Source organism: Colletotrichum lupini, chromosome 2, assembly GCF_023278565.1.
Source record: "Colletotrichum lupini chromosome 2, complete sequence".
Lineage (NCBI taxonomy): Eukaryota > Fungi > Ascomycota > Sordariomycetes > Glomerellales > Glomerellaceae > Colletotrichum > Colletotrichum lupini.
Window position 1 is genome coordinate 6937469 of NC_064675.1, and position 21364 is coordinate 6958832.

The 21364-nt window shown below is 43.1% G+C and overlaps 8 protein-coding genes across 8 annotated transcripts; 4 read left to right on the top strand and 4 right to left on the bottom strand.

Moving 5' to 3' along the window:
- Positions 1-1138: 1138 nt before the first annotated feature.
- Positions 1139-2240, top strand: CLUP02_04429 (uncharacterized protein; the record flags this gene model as incomplete). The annotated part of the gene is made up of 2 exons (XM_049283441.1): positions 1139-1292; positions 1357-2240. The coding sequence occupies 2 exons, from the start codon at positions 1139-1141 to the stop codon at positions 2238-2240; spliced, it is 1038 nt and encodes a 345-aa protein (XP_049140584.1).
- Positions 2241-2388: 148 nt separating this feature from the next.
- On the bottom strand, positions 2389-5435 carry CLUP02_04430 (uncharacterized protein; the record flags this gene model as incomplete). Its single annotated transcript, XM_049283442.1, has 4 exons — positions 2389-3476; positions 3827-3896; positions 4258-5291; positions 5366-5435. The coding sequence occupies 4 exons, from the start codon at positions 5433-5435 to the stop codon at positions 2389-2391; spliced, it is 2262 nt and encodes a 753-aa protein (XP_049140585.1).
- An 829-nt stretch (positions 5436-6264) lies between these two features.
- CLUP02_04431 (short-chain dehydrogenase) lies at positions 6265-7493 on the top strand (the record flags this gene model as incomplete). Its single annotated transcript, XM_049283443.1, has 3 exons — positions 6265-7014; positions 7072-7302; positions 7359-7493. 3 exons carry the CDS (start codon positions 6265-6267, stop codon positions 7491-7493), a joined length of 1116 nt encoding a protein of 371 aa, XP_049140586.1.
- A 1073-nt stretch (positions 7494-8566) lies between these two features.
- CLUP02_04432 (uncharacterized protein) lies at positions 8567-8728 on the bottom strand (the record flags this gene model as incomplete). Its single annotated transcript, XM_049283444.1, has 1 exon — positions 8567-8728. A coding segment is annotated over one exon (162 nt), but the record flags the coding sequence as incomplete, so codon positions are not given.
- A 6760-nt stretch (positions 8729-15488) lies between these two features.
- On the top strand, positions 15489-17168 carry CLUP02_04433 (uncharacterized protein; the record flags this gene model as incomplete). The annotated part of the gene is made up of 3 exons (XM_049283445.1): positions 15489-15669; positions 15733-16755; positions 16834-17168. 3 exons carry the CDS (start codon positions 15489-15491, stop codon positions 17166-17168), a joined length of 1539 nt encoding a protein of 512 aa, XP_049140588.1.
- A 673-nt stretch (positions 17169-17841) lies between these two features.
- On the bottom strand, positions 17842-18460 carry CLUP02_04434 (uncharacterized protein; the record flags this gene model as incomplete). Its single annotated transcript, XM_049283446.1, has 3 exons — positions 17842-18078; positions 18157-18287; positions 18370-18460. The coding sequence occupies 3 exons, from the start codon at positions 18458-18460 to the stop codon at positions 17842-17844; spliced, it is 459 nt and encodes a 152-aa protein (XP_049140589.1).
- A 295-nt stretch (positions 18461-18755) lies between these two features.
- Positions 18756-19053, bottom strand: CLUP02_04435 (uncharacterized protein; the record flags this gene model as incomplete). The annotated part of the gene is made up of 2 exons (XM_049283447.1): positions 18756-18889; positions 18930-19053. 2 exons carry the CDS (start codon positions 19051-19053, stop codon positions 18756-18758), a joined length of 258 nt encoding a protein of 85 aa, XP_049140590.1.
- Positions 19054-19222: 169 nt separating this feature from the next.
- On the top strand, positions 19223-21278 carry CLUP02_04436 (FAD binding domain-containing protein; the record flags this gene model as incomplete). Its single annotated transcript, XM_049283448.1, has 5 exons — positions 19223-19738; positions 19795-20682; positions 20742-20907; positions 21004-21120; positions 21184-21278. 5 exons carry the CDS (start codon positions 19223-19225, stop codon positions 21276-21278), a joined length of 1782 nt encoding a protein of 593 aa, XP_049140591.1.
- Between the last annotated feature and the right edge of the window lie 86 nt (positions 21279-21364).

The window sequence follows — 21364 nt, forward strand, 5'->3', positions numbered from 1 at the left end:
ATAGGGATGGAAAGATTCCTTGGCTGGAAGACCAATATGAAAGCCTGCTGAGGTATCAAGGACCTTGCTGAGCGCTGGGCGAGGTAAGCGGGTACGACAAGCAATGTCGCACTACATAAGGGAGACCTGATGACGTTCTGAGTGACGATCTTCTCGGCCTAGAGCCGCCGATTGTTGTTCTTTCTTTTCGAGCATTTTGACGGCTCGGGTTCGTGAGTGTAACCGCCCCTTCAAGCGATGTCTCTACATGGGGGATTTGCACATTTATCTCCTTGCTTCCACCTCGCTCACCAAGCTGAAGGCGTGACCATTGCCAGTGCTACCTGAGAAACGACTACAGACGCGGAAAATACGAGCAAACTGGTGAACCGAGCTCATCGGAATCACGACGAGCTTTCTCTAGATGCTTATTTTGTAACGATAATTCAAGAAATTAGTATGCTGAGAAACGTAGCTCCAAGGCAATCACACAACATATACTTTCCGAGCCAGGTCATAGCTTCAGGTGGTCAAACCTTGTGTCATAGTCGTCCGAAATGGATAGAAATTTCCTACGTAACGGCAAGCTTATGATGTGGAAGATCCGGCATGCAAATTCGACTGAAGCTCGACCTATTATTTCATACATGGCTTCCATCAAATTCCTCTACGGTGTAGGCGAACCGTGTTTGCAAGGAACTTATTCGGTGTCATGCAGATCTCTTTACCTATTATCTAGCATGGTGGCTCCATTGCGTTCACAGTCGATTTCTTTTGTCAAATAGGCATTCAGGCTTTGAGGACTTCAACGTCGCGCGTAAGGAATATACCGAAATTAAACACCGTCACAGCTGATATTGGCGTAGTGAAAGATTGCTCGCGGTCATTGTACACACCGAATGCCGTTCCTGATACAAATGTCGGAGCTAGCGAATATCTGACGCCGACCACTAGGGGCACCCAATGACGACCAAAGTGGTTGAGTTCGGCAGCTCGGTGTCGAGAGGGGTCGGCCATCGGCACTATGCTTCCGTGTATTGGCCGGGGACTTAGGAGTGGTTGCCACAACACTTGTACACTTCATGAGATGTACTTAACAAGATGAGTGTACAACTCAAAAAAATCCATGATACTGAATAAGAATCAAAACCAGTTCAACATGTCAGGACGTATCGATACACACATCCACGCCCTTCCCCCGGCATACCTTGCAGCTGTGAATGCCGCAGGAGGCGACCCTTCCGGGTTTCCATCGCCTGAGTGGTCCCTAGATGCCACCGTGAAGCTAATGGATAACATCAGCACATCTATAGGTAAGTTCTATAAATTAGGGGAGACGACTGTATCATTCCTTCATTCCACTAATGGCATGGCTAGGCATATTATCAGTCTCCGCTCCCGGTGCATCAATCGCGGGAAGTGGTGAAGACGGGCGAAAGCTTGCACGTACCTTGAATAGCGATCTCGCAGACCGGATCAACAAGTCATCGACAGAGAAACGTCTGGGGTTCTTTGGAGTCTTACCGGACTGGCAAGACGTCGACGGCACAGTATCAGAAATCGAGTTTCTTTACCAGCAGCAAAGACTCTGCCATGGTGTAACCGTCTTTACCTCCTATGGGGGCAAGCTCCTCGGTGACCCAGCCTTCAAGCCCATCTGGGAGAAGCTTCAAGGTCACAAGGTTCTCATCTTCCTCCACCCGACGGGCCTCGACGTGACGCCGAAGCTCATAGCTTCAACTCTCCCGCAGCCGATCGTCGACTACCCACTCGCAACTACCCGAGCTGCGGTGGACCTCGTCCTGACCGGGACCCTCCACGCCTGTCCTGATGTCGACGTGATTCTCTCGCACGCCGGAGGAACTCTTCCATTCCTAGCCACCCGTGTCCTGGGAACACTCAACATCCCAGCTCTCGCAGATGCCGTCGCTGTGGATTACGAGACTGCTCAGGCGGACTTTGCTCGGTTTTACTACGACACAGCATTGAGCTCCAGCCCGACACAGCTGGGTGGCTTACTCGACTTTGCCGATCCGTCTCACATTCTATTCGGATCGGACTTCCCATACTGCCCTGACCCGCTGATTGAGCTCCAGGTTCTCTCATACGAAGGGTTTGTTGCATCTCATCCGAGGGGGTCGTTTCTTGCGCCTGAGGTTCTGCGAGGCAACTCGATGGCCTTGTTGAAGAAGCACAGTCAGGGGAGCGATCCAAATTGGGACTATGAGGTGAAGAGGATGATGCATGAATCGAAGATGTGATGCGAGGCTGTCTTGACTTGTACCTGGATCATGAACTTGACTTACAGGGGTGTGGGCGTGGTCATTATCTTTTGGCATTGTTCTATATCTCATCTACTAGCTGCAAATCAATGACAAACTTGGCTTCATAAGGCATGCTGCATCTCAATCATTCCTCGTCGATCCACTCAAAGTGCGACTGCGTCTGTCTGCAATCAAACTTTGCACGCTCCTCTGGGCTCATATCGGCTCTCAGAGCAGCAGCTTCGGCACTCAAATCATCCATCTCCATATCCGCCACGGCATCAGCAAGTCCGTCGCCCGCTTCTCCCTCGTGCGCCGCATCCTCATCGTCATCACTGTCGTCCATCTCAAAGTCCTCATCGTCTGCGTCGTCAACGTCCTGAGCAATCTTTCTCTGTTCTGCCTCGTGTACCCGGCGCCGCCAGCCCTGGAGCGCGACGATGCACTCGTCGTGCTTGAAGTCTGCGAGGTCGCCAGTGCCCCAGCCGTGGGCGCTGTAGATATCCACCGGCTCCGACGACTTGGCGAGAGCGCTCGGGTCGAGGATCTCAGCGTCGTCGTCCTCGGTCGGCGGCACGGGGAACAGCTGAACACCTAAGCTTGACACAAGCTGAGAGAAGTAATCTGTAACAGAGTACGACCGTACACACCGCCACGGCTTGTTACGCGGGACCTTTCCAACAGTGTAGAGGTTCTCCTCGTACGGCGTGAGGATACCTCGGCTGCAGTCTATGATCCACCAGTAAGGCTTCGTGCGCGAACTGGAAGAACGGTACTCTCCATACGTGAGGCAGACAACATCCGGCGGCAAATCCATCGGAGCGGCTCCCGTGTCGCGCGTGGGAAGGGCAGCGAGCTCATGAAGCCCCGCGTCGCCGCGATCGGACCACTGGCTGAAGTGTCCCATGTGACGGAGGTAGCGCACAGCCTTGGTTTGTGGTGCGACGTTCCAGGGGCCCGGACGAGGTCCGTCGTGCATCGGTCTGGCGTAGGGGAGATGGCGCAGCAGGTCGATAACGACCTCGGAGCGTCGCAGAGCGCGCAGGGCGCCGATATCTAGATCGGCATCTGTCCAGCCTCCTGGCGGTGGGAAGTCGACGTATGATGATGGAATGTAGGCGAGGCGCGTGAGGGCCGAATAGTATTGAGTAAGGCCAGCGACAACATCGTCACGGTTGTAGGCGCAGTTGAGAGGGGGTTGATCTGGAGGCATCTCGTCGACGATGGCCACGGCTGAAATATGAGGGGTAAGTGAGCAAAGTGAGTCTGAGAGTTTGGTGGTATGTTTCCTGAGACTCACAGTATTATTACAATCTGAGAAGGAACAAAAAGCACTCAAAATGCCCCGCAGAATGTGTGTTATAGTCAAAAAGCCTCGACGAGATGCCGTGCCGTCTATTGCCTGGAGTTTGTGGACGCGACGCGTCTGTTTCTTTCCACCCCGCTCTCAAAGCGGCCAAAATAGGCCTCGCTTGGCGAGACCGTCGGCAACTTGTCGTCTTCTTCAAGCAGGTGGTGCGGACAAATGCAGAAGATGCCTTCTCTAATTCGACCAGACCGCTCATTCTGACTGGGATAAGAACCGGGGTTCAAGGCACTAGATAAGCCAGGGTTTGGATATGATGACTCAGGAGCACTTGTCGCCTCGCTGCACTGCGAAGAACAGTGAAATTTCACATTGTTACAGCTTGGAAGCGTGACAGCGAGTGAAAAAGACCCCTCACCAGTCTCACAATCATAAGCTTCAATCTCACTCTCAACCTCCATTGCTTACAGCGAAATGCACGCGAATACAACTCCTCAACATACGCTGGCACATGGTCATTCTCTCATATCGAATCACAATTTATTCGCTCGCGAATGAATCAATCAATGAGTTTATTGGCGCGAATAACTCACCACCACCACCACCACCACCACCTCTCATACATTTGTGGCTCTCCCCTGTCATGCTACATTACACTGAAGCGCGCCCGGTGCCCAACTGTGAACTCGCCCAATTTCTCATCCTCACCGTCGCATCGCCCACACGCCCCGTCTGACCCTCAAGCAAGATGAAATCATGAGCCTCGCGTTCCGGCAATTCAACTAGCAGATCCAGATCATTATTGCCACAGCTGACGTGCTCCGAGAACGCGCGAATATCATCTCTAAAAGCTTCCTGCTGACCTCCAGTGATGTACAGACTCTTGGTCGCCGCAGAAATCTCATCCACCCACGCCATGTCGCCGTCCATTGGCATCGCCATGGCGAGATCGCTCTCGTCGGACTTATTCCGCACGGGGAATCGCGGGTGAAGGAGCTCGGCCGTGGCACGGGACATACATGTCGTGGTGAGCATGTCGACGTAGTTGTTCTCTGTGAAAGCCGGCGTCGTCGTCTTGCTGCTAAGCCAGGGCGACACCAGGAACACACCTGCAAGACGGTTCTCCAGGCGCAGGGCCGGGATCTCGAGGTGGCATGGGTGGCAGATGTGGCGAACGACGGAGCACGCCAGGTTGCCTCCGGCCGAATCGCCGCCAATGAGGAGGTCGTTGGGTTTGATGCCGGATAGGATGAGCTGGTTGAACGCCGCGATCGCCTGACGGAGCTGTGTCGGATATCGAGCTTCGGGGACGAGAGTGTACTGCAAGACAGCAACGGCAACCTCTGCGTGAGCTCCAGGGCCGCCGGTCACATACGCGTTCCAGCACCAGTCGAGATGGCCGGGGAGAAGAGGCACTACGTATCCGCCGCCATGGAAAAACAACACAAAATTTGTGGCCTTCTGACGATTGCCGATCCACAAGATCGAGCCGTCATTAGCAGGGAGAGACTCGATCTTTTTCTGCAGCTTGTCCGCGAGCTCTGGATGGCGCTTCTGCTTTTTCGCGATCCATTTCTCGTACGTCTTGATCGAAGGAGGGATGAGGAATTGTATTTCGCGTGCTCTCATCGACCCCAGAGCGAAACGATAATACGCGCAGAAGGCAAAGAAGCGGATAGAGACGCCTCTCGCGATAGCAAACGGGATGCCGTAGAAGAAATTCCACGCCAGTTGTATCGGAGCTATCAACACACGGAGTCAGTCACCATTCAATGCCTCGCTGTAAGGAAGTAGCCATGTTGAAGGCGAGACATACCACGGAATAGCAAACGAAAGACCAAGTCTCTCTTCTCCCACAGCGAAAGCTGCGGTCTCGATACCGACATGTTTTCTCGTTTCTCAGTCGCACTCGCACGCGATGATCGCACCCGGAAAGAAGTCTACTAGTGTGCCTAAGGATTCGGTTCGTCTGGTGTCAAAGCTGTCTACGATCCAGCCGTATGGCCGACATAAATGAAATGAGCCAAGGCTGTGCTACGAGTAACTGGCAAGTGAGTAAGCAACCACCACCGCACAGCGCAGGGTGGCTTTGGAAGTCTGGAGAAACGTTCAGACAGGTTCAGACAGGAGGTTTGACATGGACAAGAAACGCAAATGTGGCTCAGAATGTCACTGACAAGTCTGTCCGCAGGAATCCGCAGGAGGCACGGGCAACCGAAGAGACGCTCCAACTACCGATGCTTCCGACCGAGGCATAATTCAAGATTGTTCAGGGTGGCAGAGGTAACAGTAGCTTGGTGTGAATTGGCCGACAAGGTAGTTCGCACTCGTTTAAACTCGTCACAAAGACCGGTCTCCCACGTAGCATCATGGTGCTTCTTCAGGTTAGACCCTTGCATTATTGCGTGGGGGATGCCCCTCACTTTGACGTGCAGGGAAAGGAAGCTTGGATCTCCAAACCTCATGCTCGTGCAGATTGGGGTATCAAGTCGCTTGGTCTGATCTCGTTGAAGTGGCTCCGGACCTCGGCTCCTCACTTTGGAGGGATCGTTCCAAAGCTGTTGGCGTCGATCTCGGCTCACGTTGAAACGTGACAGTTTCGCCCAGAACATTAAAATACCAACCCCAAACAGTATTCAAGCTTCATTTAATGATCAAAAGTCCTGTCTGTCTTAAGTGTCTCGTGGGATTGATGACGCTAGTGACAACTGCACCATGTTGACCTCGCGAGAAGGATTCACGGTCGACGTGATTGCCAGATGGCTCCGAAAATCAGTCCTCAATCCATACCTCTCGATACCGCTTGCAACTGGACTGGCGGTGGTATCAGCAAAAAAGAACGGAGCGGTCGGACTCTCAGACATCAGATTTGACACCGCTCAGCGCGTTGCGTTCCTCGCGGCTCTAGCAAGCTTCGTCTTGTCAACCACCGAGTATCTCAACAAATGGTCAGCAAACAACTGGACGACAGACCACACATGGGATTTTGACAAAGAAATAATTGTTGTCACCGGTGGCAGCAGCGGCATCGGCCACAGTATCATCAAACATATCTTGGCCAGAAACCCCCAGGCGACTATCGTTGTTGTCGACCTGGCTCCGCTATCATGGGTGCCTCAGAAAGGTTCCAACATCCACTTCTTCAAGTGTGATCTGACCGACACAAAAGCGCTCAAGACTCTTTGCACGTTGATCCGAACTCAAGTCGGCGATCCTACCGTTCTCATCAACAATGCGGGAATCGCACGGGGTTACAGCGTCATGGAAGGCTCGTACGCAGACGTTGAGTTGACCATCAAGACAAATTTGCTCGCCCCCTTCCTGCTTACGAAGGAATTTTTGCCGCACATGGTTCGCACCAATCATGGCCATATCGTCAACGTCGGATCGATGAGTTCGGTGGTTCCCCCAGTGAGAATTGCTGACTACTCTGCCACGAAGGCTGGGCTCACCGCAATGCATGAGGTAAATGCTACTTTTTTTGACTTGTCGAGCGCTGGGACGACCGCTAACACTTCCCAGTCACTTCAACTTGAGCTGAAATACATTCACAAAGCGCCAAAAGTTCGTCAAACGCTTGGAATCTTTGGCTTCATCCGAACGCCGCTGGTTCCCTTTGACCCCGGTCAGCCTCACTTCATGATGCCGCTCCTTCATGTGGACTCGGTAGGAGAGGCCATTGTAGATTCCCTTTACAGTGGCTTCGGACGGACGATCTACCTGCCCGGTATAATGTCATCTGTGACAGCCCTGGTAAGTTCTGTGCGTTCCTCGACTTTTTGGACTTCACTGACGTGACTGATTTGCAGCGAGCTGGTCCTGAGTGGTTGTGGCGTCTTGCGAGGGAGACTACTGCAAGCGCGAAAGATATCGCGTATACGCCAAGGCAAAAGATTGATGACACAACTGGTCAATTTGAGATGGTAGAACCTGCGGAGAAGTGAATGTGTTGGACTTTGTCTTCGGTATTCTAGATGGACCGGGGCGTCAATATCTCCGTTACCCCGGCGCTCCGGCCGTGAACCGTTGCATTCTCACATAGCTCGTGTGCTCCCGATCTGCCAAGAACCATGGTCCCCCAATAGTCCTGAGCGGGATCGTCACCCTTCCGCGACCAGCTCCATTTTCCCCTCATCCCCGGGCCGTAGCTCTCCACTTTAGGGCGATCCCCCCATCAAACGAGTCCTCTTAGGTCATGGTGTTTCTCAGAAGCTCTCACAAAGTTTCACAACGACGTCGTAGTAGCATGCATATGCTTGCCACCCTCGGACGAGACTGCTACGCCCAACGTGGGACGAGCCGAGGCATGGGTGAACTACCCACCATTGACCAAGGTCGACGACGACATGCTCCCCCGCACTATCCTAACCTTCGCGAGTGTTTGATCGCTTCCTTAAACTGAGTTTTTGACCTCATCCTTTCTGGGAACAGTGTTAGTATCCCTATTACAGGGTAGTTAGTTCGAACCGTAGTTAACGAAGAGATCAATTAAACTATATAAATATCTACGTAGTAGGTATAAAAAGGAGGTTCTAACCGTAGGTTAGGCTGGCTATAATAATTATAAATAGGGCCCTTAATTAGCCCCTACGCAGTTAGCTATATACTATAGTTAAATTAAACTTCTAATCCGATACTAACTTTCTCTTTTTTTTATTAATTTAACCGCTATAGTTAGAGGTATAATTCGACCTCGGGCCCGTTTACTAAGTTATCTCTTTTTCCCCCTTTTCTTTACTCTTTTTATATAATCTATCCCTCTATTTATATAATAACTTTTTTATTATTTATAAATTACTTTAATCCCTTATTTAGTACTACTTTTATAAAAGCGTCTGCGAGGTTATTTTTATTATTAATCTAACGGATTTTAAGTATCTCGCGCCTTTTATATAATTACCTAAGGGCTATAATATTAATTATAAACCTCTTTTTTTTTTATTCTTAATTTAACGAGGTATTTATATAGCGAGTAGGAATTAGTATAAATAACTATTAGAATAGGTAAAAGGCTAATTTAATTAGTAATCTTCTTTAACGTTATTAAAATTACGTAAGAGAGGTTAATGCCGTTAACTATATTATAAACCTCCAATATTAGTATACTTTTTATTACCCGCTTATTTTTAGTTAATAGGTAATAAATTATATTACTATATATAGTAAATTCGCTCTTACTTATACTCTTATTAATTAAGATAATAATATATCCTAATTACGAAATAAGGTCGTTATTATTTATAAATAACCTATTAATAAAAACGTAAAGCTTATTAATTATAAAGCTAATTAAGTAGTAAACGAGACCTCGATTAAGATTTATTTACTACTACTTAAGCTACTTATTAAGTACTTTAACGTCTTATTTAATTAAATTTATAGCCTATACTACCTTAGTATAATTAAAAGTCGCCTCAGGCTAATAAATACTTATAATATATACCCCTTATATAAGCTTAGCCTTATATTACTTTTTAACGTTAGTTACGTTCGGATCGACGAGGTTAATCTTCTTACCCTACCCCTTTTATTAAAAAACGACGGTTTCCCCTTTAATTATAAAAATCCCGCTGTTAAATACTAAGGGGGTATTTATTATAAAGACCTTTTTTAGCTTCGTTATAAAGCCCGCTTTCTAAAGCTCCTTATCCTCCTTTTTTATAAAGTTAATATTAAATAAGCCTAATATATCGTCGGTTTATATTTTAATAATTTTAAATTAGTTACTTTTATATTTTACAATTAGTAAGTATAGGTCGTACGTAGAGGTAACTATTAATAGTTAATTAATATAAAAATCGTAGTAAGTAGCCCACTAATAAGTACCCGATTTTACGAGCCTATATAATAGCTTAAGTACTTTAATAATCGTACTTTTTAAGTACTTACTAGCTATTATTTTTAGTAAATAGGCTAGGATTTTCCTTATAAGCCCTATAGCCGATTAGGTATAGGCCTAGGTAATATTACGGCTCTAAATCTTATATCCCTTCTTCCGTAATAATATTATTAATATTATTATTAATCGTTAGCTATAGCGTTATATAGTAAGTAATTATATAAATAGCGTTGCCTTTTTAACGTTATTTTACCTCTAAATTACGTATTTAGACTTTTTATATAACTAGGGTATTCCTTTTTCTTTAATCTTACGAACTATTCGTAATTTAAATATACGGAGGTTTATATATTTTTCTAAGTCGTATAAGATAAATCGATAGACCCCTTGATTATAAAAAGTGTTTACTTTAATAAGATCTAATCCCTTATACGGTTTTTTAATAGTTATAATTACGCCTTTTTTACGTAGTTTAACTACTAGCTCGAAATCGGCTTTCTCTTTTACTATATAAAAAGTATTAATTACCTCGTTATTAATAATAAATTGCCGCATTAGGGCTTATTATCATAGTCTTCTGCGACGTCTTACTAATAGTATTAGTACCCTTTTAGCAATTTCCTCTTCCTCGTCGTCTATTAGTACTATTACGACGATTTCGTTAAAAATAATTTCCTATACCTCTACTACGGGTTATATAGTTTCCCCTAGCTCTTTTTTTTCTTATAGGTTAAAAATCACCTCGTTAGGATCTATATAATATAGTTTAATTACCGTAATTAATACTTTGAGTAGCTAGTTACGATTTTTTATAACTATATAAGAGCGCTCGTTAATAAAAATTAATTTATATAGCCTAGCTTATTATTAAGTAATTTCGTACTATACTCATATATCTAAATTTAATAATATATCTAAATTATCCCCTATATTAAGCCTATTATATATAGTAATTACTTTATTAACTTACCTTTTTACGCTTACTTTACGTAATACCCGTATTATTTTTTTAACTACTTAGGCTCGTTAGTTTATACTTAGTAACGGTAGCGAGGCTAAGGTCGTTCTTAAATATGCTCTAAATATTAATAGCGTTAATATAAGTCCGTTAAGCCCTATAGTATCGTTATAGTATTTAAGTACTATCTAGAGGCATTTATTATTAATAAAATCCAGATTTTCCTTTTTAATAATTCTAAACGCCCTTTTTAATTATTAGTATGCCCTTTTTACCTTTCTAATACTATAGTGCGCTTTAATAAGTACGACTTTTAGTTATATACCGTAGGCTATTATATTATCCCTAAATTTTATTAACTTAAAGCTAGTACTAACGTTAGTTTTAATACTATTTAATAGTCCTTAGTATGTATCGATCTAGCTTTTTCGCAGGGCTACCTATACTATTTTTATTTATAAATCCTAGAGGAATTGCCCTACTTAGAAAGATATAGCTACGTTAATTATATATAATACTAGCTAACTATTTAAATAAAAAATATTAATAACGATTTCCTAGTTAAAGTTAAGCTTATTACGTAATTTAAATTTAAATTTACATAGGCTCTGCGCATTTATTTAGTATTAATAATATACTTTTATTAACTACTCTAGCGCCCCTATTTTAATATTATTATTATTTAATTATTTTAAGAGGTTATATAGCCTCGTAACCGACGGATACCTAAATCTTTAGTATAGTCTTCTAAGCTCACTTTTTATTAAGTAATTAATTAACTTCGTATTATTAATAAGCTTTATAAACGCATACCCCTATTATCGTTCGACTATCTCGAAGTACTTATTACTAAAGATTCTATTCCTTATATTATTAAATATAATATTTAGTCGATTTATATCTTTTAGATATAGGAGAAATAGGGTACTAATAAATAAAATATAAAAAGTTATCGTTCCGAAGTACGTTTTTATTTTTACTATACCTAGGGCGACGATTTCCTTACCTAGGCCGAAACTAATTCTCGTAATACTTATTATTAACGTATTAAGCGTTATTAGCGCGATCTTTTATAGCGCCTAGAATTGCCTTTTTCTTTTAGTTAATTATTATAATACCCTAGTATTTAGAATAATTTTATAAAAATTATCTAGGCCGTACTTTTCGCTCGTATAAAATACTTATACGAGCTTAGTATTTAAGGGATCTAAGTAGTATAAAAAGGACCCCTCTAGCTACCCTTAGATTTATTTAGTACTATATTCCTTTTTTTTAAATATTAAGAGAGATAGCGTCTTCTCTTTAATTATTAAAATAATAAGCTTTAGCCCTATTAAATTTGCCCTTTTAGCTACCTCTATATCCGTTATTTAAAGGACCTTCCCTTACTATTTATAAATAAAAGCCTATTTATTAAAAGCTTTTACTACCCTTTATTCGTTTAGCCTCGTATATCCTCTAGAAGCTAACGGGGCGAAAAAAGAGTAGTTAATATCGTTAATTTCGTTATAATCTAATTCGTTAGTATAAGGGGTAAGATCTTTTTTATTTTCTAAATCTCTTATAAGGGGTATATACTTTAGGCTACTACTTTAGTTATTATTACTAAGTTCTATACCCCCGGATCTTTTTTTATATATAATAAAGAATTAGTTAAACTAACGAGGGCTAGTTTTACTATTTATTACCCTCGACTTTTTATATTATTTATATAATTTAACATACTCTTTTTTAAAGTAGTTATTTAACTAATATCCATCCTTTTTATAAATATAGTATTACTTCTTTTATTACCCTACTCGTAAGTTAAATCTCTACTTATTTAACGAATCTAGGCCTCTTTATTAATAATTACCGTATTTAGCCTCTTTTCTTTTCTTATTATACGTTCGATTGACTTAATATTATTAATAAGGGCCGTTATATACTTAGAAGTAGGTTTAGTATAGTATTCTCGCTTTAATATTAAAGCTAGATTTTAGTTTTAAGTAGAGCGTCTCGTAGTCTTTAGGTACTTAGTATAAAGTTATTTTTACTTTTAATATACGCTAAACTATAGTATAAAAATATCTAACTTTCCGCTTATTTATCCCCTTATTTAGTTAGGTTTTTACTAACTTATCGATTTAATTAATAAGCTCTTTAAAAATCTCTACTCGCAATTTGCCCTCTATTATCCTAGCTATAAATATAAAAAGAATCGCTCGTAGCTTAGATAGGAGCTCCAGGTTCTTATTATAGGTCTTAAAGCGGCTTCGGATTATATTAATTATACTAAAAAAGTCGTTTTAATTAAGATTACGTACTACTTTATAATAATAATTAGAGGCTTTACTTATAAGTACGATATTAATTACTAAATAGTACTAGTATTCCCTAATTCTAACTTTTTCGTAATAATTATAAAATATTATTAGGGTTTTTTATAAAACCTTATACTTCCCCCTAGAGTATAATTTCTTTTTTAGGAAGATCTTTTTAAGGTTTATAAATTACTTCGTATTTACTATTAGATTTTCGGTCTCTATATGCGATCCCTACGTTACTACGTACTATTAATAACTTCGGGTCGTCTACTTCCTTTCTTATTAACTAATTAGTACCGAATTTCACGTTAATAATAGTAACGAGTTATAAATTAAAATAAGCGGAATTATTAATTATCGTACTTTTAGTACTATATTTTACCCCGGTATATCCTTTTATAATAATAGATTTTTATTAGTAATTATAGGGAGGAAATTTAGGTCGTTTACTCTTTCTTTAAATTTATTAAAGCGATTATACGCTCTATCGACTTATACTTAGTTTTATAATACGAATTCCTCCTTTATAATTATCGTTATTAATATTTCGTATAGCTCTTACGATTATAATTATGCTCATAATACCCCTCGCCCGTAAAGGAATTTATTAACTACTTTTATAATTCCTAGGCTTATACTTATAAACTATTCGTTTAGCTAGTAGCTAAGGTCGTTTACGATTTTATAAAATAGGGGTTACCCCTATAGCCCCTTTTTTTTATAAACCTTAGTTAAATAAATTAATATTATATTAATTTACTTACCGTTAGGCTAATTTATAATTTTATATATCTACGTCCCTTAATAGTCCGGGTTAATATTTATCTATTTATAAGGGATTAGGATTCTATTTAGGATCGGGTTTTATCCTCTTCTTCTTTACCCTAACTTACTAAGGGCCGTGCTCTAGCTTATGCCTATATTAATAGTTACTAGCGTATTTAATTTTAATAAGAATATATCTAATCCGCGCGCTAGTCGTAATATATCCGTACTTTTATTACTTAACGAATTTATTAAGGTTTAGGAAATTCCCGCTTCTTTTTACTATTTTACTACTACTCTCGTTTTTATTATTTTTAGTAATTACTATTGCCTTTTTAAATCGCTAGCTATTATATTTATTAGGATCTTCCTTTTTATTTAATATAAAAGGGTAGGTTTTAATAGTTCTTTTTAATAATAATAGTAGTAAACGTTTATATTACTATAAAAAGATATAGTAATTAGTTTTAGGATCTTTACTAGTTACTAATTTCTACTATCCCGTATACTTCTAGCTTCTTAAGCCTTATACTCTCTATAATCTCTAAATAGCTTTTTTTTTTAACTTACTTCCTCTAGGGCGGTATTCTATAAAAATAGTTAAAAATAGATACTAAGTAGCTCGTAGAGGAGCTATATAAGCTATTAAGAACTATATAGGCCGTTAAGTATAGTTAATAAAGTTAAGCCCTCCTTTTTATAAAATTATAAATTTTAAGGACTTACCGAAAATGCCTACTTATTACTTATATATAATAAGGTTAGATACTTTAAAGATCTTATTTTTTATAGCCTCTCGGTACCCTATTTTATATTTTTTAAATAGTCTTTTTCGTAGCTTAATTATAGTTAAGTAATTATTACTTATTAACGATCCCTTCTATTACTTAGTTAATTTTTTAAAATTAATAATCTCGCGCTAAGAGCTAGTATAAAAAAAAGCCTTTAAGCGGCCTTTTAGAGGATTTCTTTTTTCCCCTTTAAATCCTCGTTTTTTTAGCCTTTTTTTAAACTAATAATAACTTTAATAAGAGGTTATAGGACTATTTTAAAGTAGCCGCCTTTTTCCTAGGTTAATTTCTAAAATCCGTAATATTCTTAACTTAATACTATTAGGACTTCTAAATCCCCTCTTTTTTTATTAAACCGTCCCTTATATTATATTTTTAAATAATACCCAGGGGGTAGTTAAGGGAGCTATAAAGAGGTCGTTTAAATTACGGGCTTAAGGTTATACTTATAAAATCCTCGTAATAATAAACTTTTTTATATACTATAGATCTCTTAGCTTAATAATTTTTATAAAGTTACTTTTATTACTAAATAAGAATATTTACGTTTAGAGATCCCTTTTTTTAATCGTACGGTACTTTTTTATATTATATTATTAAGCTTATTTATTATACTAATTAATTAGGCAAGTAGTTATTACGTAAGTATTTTCTTTTACTAATTTAACTAGTTAATTTTTAATTATAGGCCGGCTATAAAAAAGTTATTTAATAAAAAAGCTGCTCGGGGCGATAGTAAAAGGCTAGTTATTTAAGTAGTTTTATTAATTAACGTAGTTTAACGTAATAAACGTCGACCTTTTATAAGTAATAAAGGGCTACGATTATTTAATTCCGTACGGTATTTAAGAATTACCTCTTTTTTTGTTTATTTTTATAAAGTTAATTAGTACGAATTTCTTATTTTATATAGTATTAAGAGGTCGTCTCTTTTATATAATAAAATACCTTACCGATTTATAATAATAGAATTTAATTACTAATTAGTATTAATATCCCTATTATAAAGTAGTTAGTTCGAACCGTAGTTAACGAAGAGATTAATTAAACTATATAAATATCTACGTAGTAGGTATAAAAAGGAGGTTCTAACCGTAGGTTAGGCTAGCTACGATAATTATAAATAGGGCCCCCAATTGGCCCCTGCGCAGTCGGCCGTACGCCGCGGTCGAATTAGACTTCTAATCCGATAAACAGAGTCAATAGGTGTACCAGAGTCAGAGACGATAACTCGTAACTATCGTTTTCGAAAACAGTGTCAATACATAGGCCGATTTGACATGCGGAAAATGTCGAAAACTTCGGATACGCCTACCTACAGTCAGTTCGCGTGCGTGGGGAGTGGGTTCTCGGCGATCGGGCTGGGAGCTACGTTGAAAAGATGGTACGGCATAGGCGATATCAAATTCTTTGAGCGGCACAGTGATCTCGGAGGAACATGGTTTATCAACCAATACCCAGGTAACGTTCCCTTTACGAGTATGGGCTTCGCCAAACACGGCAGTAATTGACATCGACCCAAAGGATGTGCATGCGACGTGCCCAGCGCATTGTACAGCTTCTCGTTCGAGTCCAACCCAGACTGGAGTCGAGTACTGCCTCCGCAACAGGAGCTATGGCAGTACCTCCACGATGTGGCCAAGAAATACTCGCTCATAGAGAAGATGAGGTTCGGCGTTAATGTCGAGCAATGCGTCTGGTCGGAAGAACGCAAACGCTGGAGGATGAACATCCGTCATTACGAAACCAACCGAGTCTTCGCGCATGAGTGTCAGTTCCTCTTCGCTGCCACAGGACAACTCATGCAGCCGCGGGAGATCGATGTTCCCGGTTCAACAAGCTTCAAGGGTCGCATCTTCCATTCGTCCCGGTGGGATCAAACCGTGGATATCCAGGACAAGAAAGTTGTTGTCATTGGGAACGGGTGTACTGCATCGCAAATCGTACCGGCCATTGTAGGCAAGACGAAGCACCTCACGCAAGCTATCCGCACAAAGCACTGGGTCTTACCCCCCGTTGACAACGAGAATACAGAGTTCATGAAGAATGTCTTGAGGCATGTGCCAGGAACACAGACGCTGCAGAGATTTCTGGTCTTCGCTGCGGCAGAAAACACATTGCGAGGGTTTTACATGACGAATGATGGGAATAAGTATCGCAAGCGTGCTAGAGCCAACGCTGAGAAGTACATGAAGACAACGGCGCCGGCGAAGTATCATGACAAGCTCATACCTGACTTCGAACTCGGCTGCAAGAGACGCATCTTCGACTCAGGTTACTTGAAGAGCTTGCACTCGGAAAATCTCTCTCTACTAGACGACCCGATCCAAGAAATTGTACCAGAGGGTATTCGAACTCGGGAAGGCGTCACAGAGGCGGATGTCATCGTTTTGGCCAATGGTTTCGTAACAAATAATGCGGTTGGGGGCTTGGATGTCATTGGTCGAAATGGAGAGCAGATAGACCAGCATTGGGAGTCGTTTGGTGGCCCAGAGGCCTACAATTGCACGATTGCAAGCGGTTTCCCAAACTTCTTTGTACTTCTTGGTAGGCTCTCCACTACATGCCGTACAGGTGTAGGGTGGATGCTAATTCAGTTCACTTTAGGACCGAACTCACTCACAGGCCACACGTCCACCAACATCGCAGCGGAAAACTCCATTAACTTTGCACTTCGCATTATCAAACCGGTGCTTGATGGCAAGGGAATGACCGTCGAAGTTACTAGAGAGGCAGAGCAGCAATACGTCAGCCAGATGCAGGCCGACATGCAAAAGACTGTATGGTCTACGGGATGCACTAGCTGGTATCTGAAGGACACAACGGACGGCAAGAAGTGGAATGGCTCGACATATCCTTACTCTCAAGCGTACTTCTGGTATCGCTGCTTGTTCCCCGACTTTGGTGACTTGGAAATACGTGTAAGCATGCGAGTGAGACGAGGTAACTTGGAACGGTAAAGTGCTGACATATCAAAGGGACCGACCCATGCCGGGCGTAGGAGACGGACATGGCCAAAGAAGTTGGCTGTTGCCGCTGTTGTGGGATACGCTCTGTCACTGCTATTTGGCCTAACTCGGAACCCATTGGCTCGAAACCGCTATTGGCAGCAGTTCAGTGTAGGCATGCAATTGTTAAGAGCTTTGTTGATAATGAGAGTGGCGAATTTGAGAAGGAGGGTGGGCATGGTATGAGGTTGGAGACTTTGGAAAGGAGAATCCATCGAAGAGAAAATGTAGGAACAAGGTTGAAAAGAGTATTAAAATGAGTTGCGAGCTGATGACAAGAGTGCAGCTGCCCTCAATGGAGAGGCAGTGCAAGTCCCATATAAGTTATTATTCATTACTAGTAAAACTCGAAGTGAAGTATGGCTTGTGTCCACTTTACTAGAAGATACTTACTCATAAAGGCAAGTTTCAATGAGTCTCTCTCACTTTGTCTCACTCCAAATCCTTTCGGTTGAATATTTAGAATGCAATGTGAAGGTCACTGTGATTTTCAAGCATGAAATATGAGGGGCGGAAGAAGTTGTGAACAACAAGTGGTATCTTTTACTTTTTTGACTATCTTCCTTGACGATGCAAGCGCAAGGGTTCAGCGATTTGACATTCCAGTCCCATTGCTTTTAAACATTTACAACTTGGCAGCAGCCTTGGCCAGGTCGGCAAGGGCCTCACGGCGCTTGAACTTGGCGTCCTGGATGACACCAGCATCGGCGTCGCTGGAGAAGTTGCCGGTCCACTCAACGAAGGTGCTGTTCTCGTTCTCACCGGAGGTGACGGGGTAGCAGCGGATGGTGCTGACGACAGAGGTGTAAGACAGCTCAGGCTGGGAGGTGATGACGCTGTAGGTGATGTAGTGGTTGATGGTCTGAATGTTGAAATTAGTTTCCGTGTAGTCTTCTGTTTGCAATCATGAGGAAGTAACCCCGCGATCAAAGAAACTTACGCTGTGCTCCTCCTGCTTGACCTCGAGGACGGTGCCGTCCTGGAAAGTCCATCTGACGATGTCGGTCTCTTCCTGAGCCTTGACGAACTCACTGCCCTTCAGAGCAGACCAGAAGTTCTGGAATTTCTGGACTATTTGTTGAGACCTCGATATCAGCGTTTGCCCATACTCATCCTTGACCCACTGCCTGGGCCAGATTTTTACTGCACTTACGCTTGATGAAGTGCCAGACATGACTGAGAGGAGCCTTGATGACGGCGCTCTCGACGACAGAGGTGGAAGTGGGAATGACGGAGGAAGACATGATGATTCAGTGAATGATTGATTCAGTTGCTTTGGAGGATGGCAGACTTGCAATGATGACGCGCAGGGGAGTGAAAAGGTAGGAGAAATTCTTTCATGTATTTGATGACGTAAAATTGTGGAAATGGAAATATGATCCGCCGAGGCAGAATTTGACTGGTTAAGTTCCATTTAGCTGCCCTTATCTAGCTACATTTTTTGCCCATCTTGTTCATTTTGCGTTTGCAGCCAAGGGCCCAAGGCGTCATGCTGTGTTGAGGCGCGCAACTGAGGGGTAAATTGGGGTGCATAAGCGCTTAGGCAAAGCAGGTTTCGTCATACACCAGCATTGGAATACCATACTTTTCTTGATACGATCGCAACAAGGCGGCATGCTGGATCCTTTCAAATGAATATCTTGTGGCCGAAGCTCCGGCATTTTGTGAAAAACCTGCCGTGGCCCCGTCGGTATCTCGAGGACCCACGCGGACCCGGATCCACAGGCTCAATAGTTTGGTGGGTGTCGTGTCCGGTGCCGACCTCATATCCCGGGCGGAATTCGGAAGACTGGTCGGATGCACAGGAAACGTCTTTGTATGCAGGGACGTCCCCCATGACAACCCCCCGCACAAGTTGACTTCCGGGGAAATAATTATTAACCCCGCTCGGTAGCTGATTTCGGAGCTTCGGCTAGCTAGTGATGTATAAGACGAGCAATCAGAAGTGTCATTTGCGATCGAAAACAAGCTACACTGGATCTCACTATCGTCATTTTGTTTCCAACATGCCTGAAGAGTACGACGTTCTTATCTGCGGCAGCGGCTCAGCTGGTCTCTGCGCAGCAGTCTGGCTAGCCCGATGCGGCATCAACTTCAAGATCCTTGAGCGGCGCGAAGGTCCCCTCAAGCAAGGTCAGGCAGACGGTGTTCAAGTTCGCACAGTCGAAATCCTTGAACACCTAGGCCTCTCCGAGGACGTCTTGAAGGAAGCTTACCACGTTCTCGAACTTGCGTTCTGGTCGCCCGACGGCAAGGGCGGGATTCGCAGGTCACATCTCGAGCCAGACACCGAGCCTGGTCTTAGCCATCTACCCCATGTGATTCTGAACCAGGCACGCATCAATGAGATTTTGATCGAGGATATTGTGAAGTCTTCTGGTAAATCACACATCCAGTATGGAAGTGATATACGTGAAGTTGCTGTCGATAGTGAAGCTGCGGGAAATCCAGATGCCCGTTGCGTGACTGTGAAGACAATTGAGAATGGCGTTGAGCGCACGTATCATGCCAAGTATGCTTTGGTGAGTCCCGCCAAGGTTGCGTGTGAGCTGAAGACGGCACTAATCACCAAATCTAGGGATGCGACGGAGCCCATAGTGCGGTCAGAAAGTCCCTTGGCTTCAAGATGGTGGGCGACAGCAGTGACGTGGTCTGGGCTGTCATGGACATCTACCCCAGGACCGACTTTCCCGATATCCGGAAGAAAAGCGTCATTCAGTCTGACTCGGGCAATTTGGTCATCATTCCACGAGAGGGCGACGAGATGGTCAGGTTCTACATGGAAATGCCAGTCTCGACTCCAGGGGAAGTCACACCTGAGAGAGTCAAAGAGCGCATCGATGGCATTTTCAAGCCTTACCAAGTCGAAATAGCCGAGACATCCTGGTTCTCTGCATACTCCATCGGGCAACGGCTTGCGGACCATTTCACAAAAGATCATCGAGTTTTCCTTACTGGCGACGCCTGCCACACACATTCGCCTAAGGCTGGACAAGGAATGAATGTCAGTCTTCAAGATGGGTACAACATTGGATGGAAACTCGCCGCAGTCCTCCGAAAGCACGTCCATCCCTCGATATTGGAGACGTACGTCTCTGAACGCCACCAGACCGCCAAGGGCCTCATCGACTTTGACAGGCAATTTGCAAAGATGTTTTCTTCGGCGTACCGGAAAGAAAATGGGTACACTACTGAAGACTTCCAAGATTACTTCATCAAATCGGGGAGATACACTGCTGGTCTGGCCACGCAATATCAGCCGTCAATGCTCGTGAGGCTTGGTCACAAGGATAGCCTGGCGTCTGGTGTCAGCGTGGGAATGAGGTTCCAAAGCGCGCAAGTCGTTCGGTTCTCTGATGCCAAAGCGATGCAACTTTCGCATGCTCTACGCGCGGACTCGAGATGGTCTTTGGTCGTCTTCCCTGGCGATATTTTGCAGGCTCAAGCAGCGAAATGCTTATTCCAGGTGAGCAACACGAAAGCACCTTGTCACCGGGCTCATAGCACTGCTAAACATGTGTACAGGTCGCAAAATCGCTAGAAGTATCGATGAAACAGCTTCCGACACTTCAAAATGATATCCACAGCTTCTTGAATCTGGTTTTGGTGCTCAATTCTGACCGACGAAAATTGGAAGATCGTCATATACCACGGCTGTTTACCCCTAACGCAGGAAGGTGGGGGGTCAAGTGTGAGTACCTTGATATTACATGAGTTACCAAGTCTCGAAACCTCCTCCTCCAACGATTCGATATTACACGTACTTCTGGCTAATGAGATTATGAAGGCCTGCAAAATGTTTTCGTTGATGATGTCAGTTACCATGCAGGCCACGGAGAAGCATATGTAAAATATGGCATTGACCCGGAGGTTGGCGCGATGGTGCTCGTCCGACCAGATCAGTGTAAGTTCCCTCAAAGAGACCTTCAAGTTATCCAATATTCGTAGATTGACGTTGTGAATCCAGATGTTGCTGGCACATTCGACTTTGCAACCGTCGAGGATATCTTTGAATTTTTCAAAGGCTTCACGACGCACGCAACGAATGGATTCCACCAATAATCATCGCCTAGTTGAGTCGCTACCTGTAAACTCGCATCAAGGCTCATTCAAAGGTTAAGCCTGCTGAGACAATTTGTCGTGCTGTT